General features: G+C 37.8%; 1 protein-coding gene across 1 annotated transcript in view; it reads right to left on the bottom strand.

Moving 5' to 3' along the window:
• Nucleotides 1–233: 233 nt before the first annotated feature.
• The window catches only part of RAB6A (RAB6A, member RAS oncogene family), an 88666-nt gene continuing 76709 nt past the window's right edge, over nucleotides 234–12190 (bottom strand). Inside the window, exons 6-8 of the mRNA XM_007940954.2 lie at nucleotides 6428–6521; nucleotides 1564–1630; nucleotides 234–298 (exon numbers count right to left, since the gene is read on the bottom strand). Of these exons, the coding sequence (XP_007939145.1) occupies nucleotides 234–298; nucleotides 1564–1630; nucleotides 6428–6521 (226 nt within the window). The remainder of the gene's footprint in view (nucleotides 299–1563; nucleotides 1631–6427; nucleotides 6522–12190) is intronic.

Raw genomic sequence — 12190 nt, 5'->3', positions numbered from 1 at the left:
GAATATGCTGAAATCTTTTGGCTTTTTGTAAAATACAAATAATGAAGACACTGACTTTTTTTGTGCTTGTGAAGCTAATAGATCATCTCCACGAGACAGGCAGCAATGATGAATTGCAATACGTTATTACTGAAGGGAAAAAGGTTCAAGCCAATATTCACACTGCAGTCAATGAAAGAGTAAGGGGGACAAAGCAGTGAGCTTCTGGAGAAGGGCTGAAATGTCATGGGGGATTAGCAGGAACAGCCTCCCTCACTGACTGGTTGCTCCTGAGGCTTTTCCAGTTTTATGTCAATCACTGAAATAAAAGTTAAGGACTCATAAACGCGAAAGTACAATTCTGTTGAACATGGACTTCCATTCCTATTTGATAGTCACTATTTTCTACATAGCTACCTCACCATATTGTTGTTGTTGTTATGTGCCGTCACGTTGGCCCCGACTCATAGCGACCCCTCCTTGGGTTTCCGAGGCGATATCACTATGGAAATAGATTGCCCAACCTTCCTTCTGAGGAGTGGCTGGTGGGTTTGAACCAGCAGCCTTCTGGTTAGCAGTCAAGTGCCTTAGGAACTATGCTACCAGAGCTCCTCCTCACCATATTAGGATATGGAATAAACTTGCTTATACTTGCTATATGCAGCAAGGGTCAGAATGAGGTTCAAGCCCCACTCATCAGAATCTATCCTAAGGAAATTACTCACTAGGCACAAGAAACCACATGGAGATAACATTCTTGTAGAGCTATCTGTAACAAAAATCTGAAAACAGCCTAGGAGAGAGTTCCAACAACAAAGGGAAAATCTAATAAATGAGACACTGACTCAACAGAACATTGTATCCCATTAAAAGTAATAAAAGTTGTGAAGTTGAATACAAAGTGCTATGAACTCTGTGGCTTAACAAAAATGTCTGCACATGGAAAAACAACAGAAGATAAATATACAAACAATAAAATATCAAAATTCAAAATGCTTTGAACCAACTAAAATTAGATCTGCTTCATTTAAGTATGTTGTTTCTGAAACCAGAGGTCATGATAAAACTCCAGACTGAAGTTATTTTCCTGCCTAAGCTAAGTAAAAAGCTCAAATATTAGAAAAAGGAGAGGGGGGGAAAAAGATGTACTATCAGAGAAAAGCCCAGATCCAATGCGACTCAAAACAAAGAAAGAGACTAGGATTTTAAGAGTTTCCTACTCATTAAAAAAACAAGCAAGCAAACAAAAAAACCTTCTTACTGATTAACTGTAGTAATCCAAACCACAACCAAAACTCACTGGTGTGGAGTCGGATCTGACTCATAGTGACCCTTCCTTGGGTTTCTGAGGCAGTATCACTATGGAAATAAAGTACCCAACTTTCCTTCCGAGAAGTGGCCAGCAGTCTGCAAAAGGTGTGGTTATATAACCATATGCTTTATAGCAAACTTCTGAGCTTCCATGCCCCTGTGCCATCAATTCCTGGCTGTAAAAGGCAACAGCACAGTATTCCTTAGCCAGCAACATGGGGCTCGAAAGACAAGAATTAACAATAAAATATTCTGGTGAAACAAAAAGGATACTGTCTTCTCTGCTTCTGTCCTGTGTGCTTTCCATTCCAGGCAATGCTGCTGCAACACGTCGAAAGAGCTATGGCAAAGAGAGAAATATGTTAATTGAGAAAGAAAATTTAGCAATAACTGGTGTCATGTAAAGGTGGATGAATTAAAGGATCTGAATTAAAAGTGCATAAGTTAAAGAATACAGCTCTCCTGGGTTATTCCTCACTTAGATGTCAGCATAGTAAGCATATTGAAATGTCTATTTATTCTATAAGGCAACACAATATAAAAAGCAGTATGCTACATACAACTCTTCGTATCAAGATAGGATCCTTGCTCTCCAACTAGTTAAGATAAGACGTTAACGAACAGCTATGAATAAGCAGCAAAAGCGTTACCTGAATCATAAAATATTATAGGAACTCAGAGCAAGGGCAGATCATTCATTTAGTAAAACTGTATAGACACATTGCTATCTTTCACAAGTAGTTAGGTTCTAAAGTCAATATATATAATAAAAGTCAATCTAGTCAAAATTACCCTTGATAATTCCATAGGAAAGCACTATCTTAGAGATTAACACACTACCTTTCAAACCCAACAGAACTGGCTTTTCCTCTATTACTAGAATGACACCAGTGGAAATGGTTGGCTTGTGTTGATATATAATGTCAGAAAAAAAATCTCCAACAGGGGAATCACCACAAGTCTGGTAAGATGTTCATTATGAGAGGCATGTGGGAATGGAAATCAACAGAAGAAGAAAGCGATTTCTACTTCCTATCTTGTGTTTGACCTTAGGTACAAGAATGGCAGGTGAAACTAATTTTTTCAATCATTTCTCTTTTTGTTAGGAATACAGTGTAGAATCAACCAACCACCTTCTGGTTAGCAGCCCAATGCTTTGACCACAGCACCACCAAAGCTCCCCTCTCATACCAACTACCTGCTTAATTAAGGAACTGTCCAAAGCTCTCTAGGGACAGAGCAATAAATAAGATGTAGTTTTTTAATTCAAGGAGCGTACAATCAGGCAAGAGAGACAGGCTCAACTTCCTATGTTACAGTGTGATGAAAGCTATAAATCAAAGAAGTACAAAATGATAAGAGAATACAGATGCAAGAAAATCCTCTCAGCAGGCTGGAGTCCTTAAGAGGTGTTATTTGAGATTTAAAAGCAGTTTTAAAATTTCATGTGGCTGAAAAACACATGGCTGTGCAAAGTGCTCCATAAATGTTGCTAAATTAAATTAAGAAGTAACAGAATGAACTGGAGACCAGAGGTGAGAGACTGGGACGGCAGTGACAATTAGGAGAGACCAAACATTAACACTGGTAGATCTATTAGTTAGTGAAAATTACACACAAGGAAACTGACAAGCCTCCATCAACTACAAAATTAAATACATTACAGAGACACAGAAGTTTATTTTGTTTTTCTCATTTTTACCTTTGAAAGTCTCCAACCCCAATGATTGAGTCAAATGGTTTGGAATGGGGATGAGACATTATACTGTTTTATTTAAAAATATATCAATTCACAACAGCCAAAAGGTGGAACCAACTTAAATGCCAATCAACAGGAAAACAGATTAAACAAAATATGGTCCATATACATAGCCTGTAAAAGAAATGAAGTCTTGATACATGCTACAATATGGATGGAGCTGGAAGACATTATGATGAGTGAAATAAGTCAGTATTGTATAACCTCATTTACATAAAAAGACAAGAAAAGGCAATGCATAGACAACAAAGTTTATCAGTGGGTGCCGGGGCAAGAGGGAGGGGGGGACATCCAGGTTAAAAATGGGTTAACAGTGATAGAAAAATCACACTGATTAAAGGTGGGGTTGCAGAGTCAATTATTTTAATTGCTGTATCAATAAGTATTACACCTTTAAAAAGTTGAATTGGCAAAAGTATGATAAACCAAACCAAACCAAATGCACTCTCATCAAGTTGATTCCAACTCATAGTGACCCTACAGGACAAAGTAGAACTGCCTCGTAGGATTTCCAAGGCTGTAAATCTTTACGGAAGCAGACGGCCTCATCTTGGTCCTGCAGAGCAGCCCACCTTTCAGTTAGCAGCTGAATGCTTTAACCACTACACCACCAGAGTGCCAAGTTATGTGACAGAGATAACGACAAAAAAAAAAAGTACTGCTGAGGCTGCTTCTGTACAACTGTACAACCAAAACCCTCATGGGTTTAGAGCTTTAGGGTCATGGTTTCATGAGAAAGCCCAGTTAATTGGCCTCATAACATGTTTAGTGCTTCTGTTCTACCTCTTTGTTTACTGAATAGTGCCTGAGATCTTTCTTAAAAGCTAGCAAGTGGCTACTTAAGGCACAACAATTGCTCTCTATTCACCTGGAGCAAAAGAGGAAAAAGGAGTTAGGAAAGGCAGAGGAATATGGAATGTATGGCTCATTGTCTCCACGGACAATTGCTCCTTTGCCATGTGACCAGAAGAACTGGATGATGCCCAACTACCATTACTGAATATTTAGATCAAAGATTCCATAGAAGAATACTGTCAAAAGGGGGAAAATACGGAACAGATTTTCAAGTTCTCACAGACTCCAGACTTCCTGGAGCCACGAAAGTTGGATGAAACCCTGAAACTATTTTTAAAACAAAAGTATTTTCTGAAGTCTTAACACCAAACAACAGTTTAGTTTAACTAGTAAAAAATGTCTGCCTTGAGCATTATGTTCTTTTAGGAACTATCTATATGGGATCAAATTGATAACAGCAACTTGGAAGATTAGATAGGAATCTTAGGCAGTATATTTATGTTAGTGGGGAAGAATAACTCAGAAAAGGAGGGTGAGAATGGTTGTACAACCTGAAGAATGTAATCAATGGCACTAAATGGTACAGGTAGAAACTGTTGCACTGGTACATGTTTTGCTATATGTATTCTCAACAACAACAATAAAATAAAATATTTTTAAATCATTAAATAAAAATATCTGAGTAATTAATTTTATGGTATGTAAATTGTAGTTCAATAAAGCTATTAAAAAAATTATGGGCTTGAGACCTCTGGAAAGATGGCAGAACAGGCAGGCAAGCTACACATACCCTCTTCAACAAAGAAAAGAGAAACCAGTTGACACAGATACAGAAGATAATCCTGGAGCCCTGAGCTTTGACAGGAAGGATAAAGAAGTGGATTAAATACCAACTAGCAGAAGAACCTGAATGAAAAAATTATGGGCTTATAAAATAGTAGGAGCCATTGTGGCATAGTGGTTTAAACACTCTGGCTGCTAACCTAAAGGTTGGTAGTTTTAACCCACCAGCCACTCTGCAGGAATCAGATGCTTCTGCAGAGATTTACAGTCTTGGTAACCTGACAGGAAAGTTGTATCCCGTCCTACAGGATCGTTGAGTCTGAATTGACTTAACATCAGTGGGTTATATAAAATAGTAAATTAATGATATACCCTATCTCTCAATATGCTAGGAGTTATCCATTACCATTAGTATTGCCCACTATCTGCTATTTAATGATTACAGAGTTTCCAAACCTATGAGACAACTCAGGATAAGGACTGCCAGGACACAAAAATGCTTTCTTAACCCAGACAGAAAGATATCCTATAGCAGACCATTTTGACATAATAAGCAACTAGCTCACAACTGTATCAAAATGTTTCTAACAGAGAAGCTAAGAGATGAAGCTACCTACTGCTTTGTTCTAGCACAGTGGCACGTGGTAACACAGTGATAACTTCTACTAGGTAAAGAATTTTGGCTACTACACATTGCTAGGTTTTAGGAGATAATTTCAACACAGTGTGGTAAATTCTGACAATGGCTGCATAGGGGTGTATGAAAACAAAGAGGAGAGTCACTTATCATAGCCTGGAGGTAGGGTGGGGAATGTAAGAGAAAGCATCTTTGAAGAGCTGCCATCTAAGCTGAAACTTAAAAGGAGTAGGAATTAGTTAGGAAAGAAGGAAAAAAAAAGTACTCTAAGTAAAGGGAAAAACAGCATAAGTGAAAATATAGAACCATTAAACAATACGTTATCAGGTGGGCATTAATAAATAATTCAGTATTACTTACGTATGTTTCAAGGCAAGGAGGGATGGAAAATAAAGTGGCAAAAATGAAAATATAGGGAATTCTTCGTAAAGCTCTACTTATTCATTTTAAAGTGAAAACTTTAAAAAAACTCTACTTTTTTAAAGTGAAAACCCTTTGGGATCACTATAATTGAAGGAGAAAGAAAAACAAATGATAACTTATTGATTTATAAATCCTATGTCTGGGACCACTACTCTTTGTAATATATAGCTATGAAGAGTCATGGAAGTGAGATTTTGATTACACCATCTTGTAGATAACAGCTTGGTAATGTGAGATTCTTCCTGTATTTTCCTGTCCCTTCTACTCAAAAAATTCTCCTTTTATAACACTGCTGAATCATCAACAGTTTACTAAGGAACTGATAAAAGTTGTGAATGTACTTTTACAACAAAGCAAACAAAAGCATCATTCCTGACAGCAAATATCAGCTTTTTTTCATCACAGTCTTATCATCTAAGTGTGAAATAAGGAAAAATCACCCTGTAATCAATGCAAAAGGAAGGGAGTGAGGGTATGGTGAGTTCACAACCTTGCAATCATAAAATCTTTCAATCACAATGAAACAGTTATCCTGTGCTTAGTTGCAAAGTTTGGTGAGCCTTTTCTTTTTTCTCCAAAATTATGCTACATTTGTATTCCTTCACTGTTTGAAAATAGTTGCCAGTTCATGAGGCTTGCTGTTGCTGACTGAAAGAAAACCTTAGACTAGAGAATACTCATAATTATCTCAAATATGTTTTAAATTTGATAACCTCAACTCATGCTTAAAGCACACTTACCTGCTTTACATTATATCCTGCTTTCGCACTAGTTTCAATAAACATAACATTCAGCTCTTTGGCTTTCCTCTCTCCTTCCTCAATTGACACTTGCCTGTAGAAAAAGAACAATTCTATCCTTAAAATATAATAATATGAAAACGATAAACAAATTTCCGAAAATAATGTTTCTTGATATCGGTGATTACATAGGCAAATCTAACTTAAAAAATAATTAACCTGCAGCACACTTATACTGTGCACTTTTCTATATATGTCAATAAACAGTTTTTTAAAAAAGGCATTTTTTTAATCCATTTGCTTTTACTCGGCTGAGCTCATCCTTTTAACATAAATAAATAAAATAAATTTTAATAGCCTGCTTCTTTCCTGTAATATTAGTTCATAAGCCTTTAACCTTGTGATTCACAAGCTTTATATAAAATATTTTTTATGGCTGTATAATTTATCAATTGGCTACTCTAACCTATATACAAATTATTTACATAAATTATGTAACCATTCCCAAACTGTCAGAAACATACGCTATTTTCAAATTTTACACCATGAAAAATGTTGTTATAAACATCTTTGTGTCTTTTATATACCGTAGATCATTTCATTAGATTTCCTGGAAAAAGTGAATAAAAGAATACACAATTCTAAAGCCTTTTGATACATGTGGTGGTTATGTTTTTGTGTCAACTTGGCTGGGCCTGGCTGAATGGCTGGGCAGCTGGTGGTAGTTATTCCCCATGATGAGACTGGCAATCAACTCCATGGTGGGATCTACAAGCAGCTGAAGTAGCTGCTTTGGGTATGTGGTCTGCTTCCCGTACATAAGCAGCAGCTTTGGGCATGGTCTCTGGCTTATGGCACACTTGGACCCTGCTCGTAGCCGTGACCTGTGGACTTATAATGGACTTAAATTAATGGCCTGCTATCTGGTTTGGTAACATCGGGACTATGCCTTTTTACTTGCCAACCTTGGGCTTGGCAGCCTCAGCAGCCAGTGCTGTCTGAGTGAAGAAAAGCCTCTAGCTTCAGTGGACTGGGAGCAAGAGGCAGAGCTGAAGCCCAAGGCTGAGGGGCTTTCACCCAGCTCCTAAAGATTGGCACTTTGAACTTGGACTTAAAGCCTCCAAAATGAAGAGAATAAACTCGTTTGTTTAAGCCATCCCATTTGTGGTATATTCTTGTCAGCGCAGTACTAGGCAACCAGAACAATACATAACAGTAATACTTTTAGCACCTTTTTAAAAAGATATTTTGTGGTGCATTATAATTAGCATTGTGTTTCAACTTGTGAGCTCTTCAAGTACACAACTGTCTTAGTTATCTTGGTATTCCTAGTGCCTAGCATGCACATACCAAACCCAACCCAACCCACCCCACTGCCATCAAGTTGATTCCAATTCACAGCCACTAGGTTTCCAAGGAGGTTAAATCTGTACAGAAGAAGACTGCCTCATCTTTCTTTCAGAGTGGCCAGTGGGTTTGAACCATCAACCTTTCAGTTAGCAGTCAAATGCCTTAACCACTATGCCACCAGAGTGCCTTAGCATGCAGACAGGTATTCTATATATATAAATGTTCTAATTAAATTATTTTCCTGTCCCCTCTCCTCAAAAAGTTTTCTTATAAACACTGCTGAATCATCACCAATTTATTAAGGAACCGATAAAAATTGCAAATGTACTTTTACAACAAAGCAAACGAAAGCATCATTCCTGACACTAAAGATTTGCTTTCTTTCATCACAGTACTATCATCTAAGTGTGAAATAAGGAAAAATTACTTGTCGTCAACACAGAAGGAATGGAGTAAAAATATGGTGCGTACAACTTCCTAACTACATGTGTGCCCATTTATTTCACTTCTATTTCTGTTAGTATAGAGAAACTATCCTTATTTCTAAAACCTGTGTATTAGATCCCTACCCTTCTCTAGAAGGTACTGTTCTAGAAATTCTCCATTCACTGAAACCATAGACATTCTCTTATATAACACTCCAACGTGAATGTTTCACATTTGCTTCCTCTCTTCATCCTCTCTCTGTAATGTGTATATGTATATAAAGGACACAGACATTTTTTAACAGTTTAAGTTGCCAGTGTGCAGTCTTTTACCCTAAATATTTCAGCAGTATGAATTCTCTAAAAAGATTCTTTTATATAACCATAGTACAATTACTAAAATTCAGAAATTATCATAAATATCATTTTGTTTACAGTCTATAAATTTTATTCAGGTTTCACCACTCATCCCAATAAAGTTCTTCAAAGCAAATGAAGTTATTTCTTTAACGAGAAACTTCTCCACAACTACTTGGTACCCATACAAAGGGGAGAAAAAAAGAGAAATGCTGTCCATATCATTGTGACTCATAAATTTAAACATATTTTCTAGTAATTATTACTGATTCTCAAATTTTTTGTCTTTGGTTGGTGGACCTTCCTTGATTTGGCTCCTGAGTCTGACACAACCCAAACGGTTTTTAATAACTTCCTTGATTTATAGTATGACAAGATAACCCAGATACATTTTCTGCCTCAGATTTCAAAGTGGTTATTTCTTAAATATCCCCGGTTGCTTTAGAGAAAAATGGAATTTAGAGATGGCATTCTGGACTCATTCCTCCTGGTTTAGATCTTTTCAGTGAACCAAGATAAAAAAATATATACATTAAAATGTGTAATGCTTAAACATAAAATAGGGGGTGAGGGGAGAAGTATCATCAATTCATACTTCAGCTACTACAGTTTTCCTCCTAACTTCGTGGCCATTTCTCCTTTCTATTTGTTTTGCTATTTTCTCCTCATTTCATTAACCTCTAAATCAGTGGTTCTCAATGTGGGGCAATTTTGGCCTCCCTCCCCACTGGGACATCTGGTAATATTGGGAGAAAATTTTGATTATCACAATTGAGGGTAGGTGGGAAGTAGGGCACTACTGCTATCTGGTAGGTACAGGCTAGGGATGCTACTATATATACCTACAACAATGTGCAGAACAGTCCTCCTACAATAAATAAATATCTGGCCCCAAAACGCCAATCACGCCAAGGTTGGGAAACCCTGTTCTAAATGTTGGATGTCTGAAAATGTACTGCTTGGACCTCTTTATTCATAATCACCCCCTTGGTGATTCAGTGCAGTCTCAAGTCTTTAAATATCATCTCTATGCTGATGGCACCCAAACTTATATATCTAGGCTGGACCTCTCCTCTGAACTCCAGATTTATATATCCAATTGCCTATCTGACTTTTTGACTTAGATTTCTAAGTCATTCAAAACTTAACCTGACCAAAATGAGTTCAAAATATTCCCTCCCAAACCAGCTCTTTATGCATTTTCACCCATCACAGTTAATGACAATCACTCAGGCCAAAAATCTAGGTATTATTCTTGATTCCTTCTCTCCATCCACATTTTGCCCATTAGTATATTCTAACAGCTCTATCTCCAAACTGTATCTCAATATGACCACATACCACTACACAAGCTGCCAGTCCAAGTCATCATCTATGACTGGCTGAATTGCAGCCCCTTTATTAGCCACCTTACTGGTCTCCCTGCTTCTACCCTTGCCCCTATAATTTCAACAGAGCAAACAGTGATCCATGAAAAGTATGTCAAAGCAGGCTACTCCTCTGCTCAAACCCTCTAATCTCATTCAGAAATAGCTCTTAGTCTGCCCTACAAGACTTGGCTGTTATCTTTTTATTTTTTTGAACATTTTACTGTGGTTTGGGTGAAAGTTTACAGAGCAAATTAGTTTCCCACTGAACAATTTACATTTTGTTTCATGACATTAGTCACAATCCCTTCAATGTAACAGCATTTTCCCCTCTTCCTCGCTGGGTTCCCCATTTCTACTCACTGATCTTTCCTGCCATTCCTGCCTTCTCAACCTTGTCTTTGGGCAAATGCTTCCCTTTTGGTCTTGTATAAATGACTGTTCTGAGGAACCCGTTTCTCATGAATATTTTTTCACTTTATATGACTGTCTACTGACTGGCTGAAAGTTGATCTCCAGGAGTGGGCCATAGACTCGGGGGTTCCATCAGTCTCTATTAGATTGTAAGTCTGGTCTTTTTTTTAAAATAATTTTGAATTTTGTTCTACATTTTTCTCCAACTCTGCCCAGGATCTTCCATTGTGATCCCCATCAGAGTAGTCGGTAGTGGCACTTGGACACCATTTAGTTCTCCTGGTCTGAGGCTAGTGGAGGCTGTGGTTCAGGTGGCCTATTAGTCCTTTAGGAGCTCTGGTAGTGTAGTGCCTAAGGCATGTGACTGCTAACCAGAGGCTGGCGGTTCAAAGGCACCAGCCACTCCTCAGAAGGAAGATTGAGCAATCTAGTTCCACAGTGATACCGCCTCGGAAACCCAAGGAGGGGTCACTATGAGTCGGATTAAACTCGACAGCAGAGGTTTTTTTTTAGTCCTTTGGCTGTTTCCTTCAGTCTTTGATTTTCTTCTATCTTCTTTCCTCCAGATAGGGAGAGACCAACAGACGTACCTTTGATGGTCACTCATAAGCTTTTTAAGATCCTAGTCACTACTCACCAAAGTAGAAGAAGAATATTATCTTTAAGGACTTTGTTGTGACAACTGACCTAGATGTCCCTTGAGACTATGGTCCTAAGCACTCAAGCCCAATTACTCAATCTCTCAAACTGTTTGGTTATAGCTAAGAGTCTGCATAACTTTGCCCCCAAATGCTCTACTATATACCTGGATATATTTATAGTACAAACAAATATATACATAGAAATATCCTCTGCTAAACCTGTATATGCTGGTGGATGTAATCCCACATACCAACACACACCTGTTCAGTTTACGTATCTACATATGTATTCGCTGGTAGATCACTGCTTGTTATAACAATAACCAATAATAAATAAATAACAGTATTTACTATTGTTGCCTTTTAGTCTTGCATACCAGTGTTGTTTTTTACCTTGGTCATGTTGTGCTGAACACTCCCTTTATTGTGTATTGCTGTTCCCTTCATCCAAATTAATATATGTCTGCTATCTAGTGATTTCCCCTCCCTCCCTATCCCATCTCTGGTAACCATTAAAGAATGTTTCTTTCTATGCATAAACTTTTCCTTGACGTTTTATAATAGTGGTCTCATACAATGTTTGTTCTTTTGTGATTGACTTATTTCACTCAGCATAATGTCATCCAGGTTCATCCATGTTGTTAGATGTTTCACAGATTCATAGTTATTCTTTAACATTGCATAATACTCCATTTTGTGTATGTACCATAGTTTATCCATTCCTCCACTGATAGATACTTAGATTGTTTCTGTATTTTTGCTACTGTGAATAATGCGGCAATGATGATGGGTGTGCATGTATCTGTTTGAGTCACAGCAAATTTCTGTAGGCTATACACACACAAACACACACACACACATAGTAATGGGATTGCTGGATCATACGTTAGCTGTATTTTTAACTTTTGAAGGAAGTATCATGCTGTTTTCCACAGTGATTATACCATTTTACAATCCTACAAGCTGTGTGGGAGCTCTGGTAGCATAGTGCCTAAGGCACCTGACTGCTAACCAGAAGGCTGGCGGTTCAAACCCACCAGCCACTCCTCAGAAGAAAGGCTGGGCAATCTACTTCCGTAGTGATACTGCCTCAGAAACCCAAGGAGGGGTCGCTATGAGTCAAGTCAGACTCGACAGCAAGTAACACCACTACCACGAGCTGTGTATATGAGAGTTCCAATCCCCACACCCTGACCAGCTTTTTTTTTT

The sequence above is a fragment of the Orycteropus afer genome, unplaced genomic scaffold (assembly GCF_000298275.1).
Source record: "Orycteropus afer afer isolate SDZICR_OR568_19922 unplaced genomic scaffold, OryAfe1.0 scaffold00074, whole genome shotgun sequence".
NCBI lineage: Eukaryota > Metazoa > Chordata > Mammalia > Tubulidentata > Orycteropodidae > Orycteropus > Orycteropus afer.
This window is presented reverse-complemented; position numbering and strand designations above follow the sequence as displayed.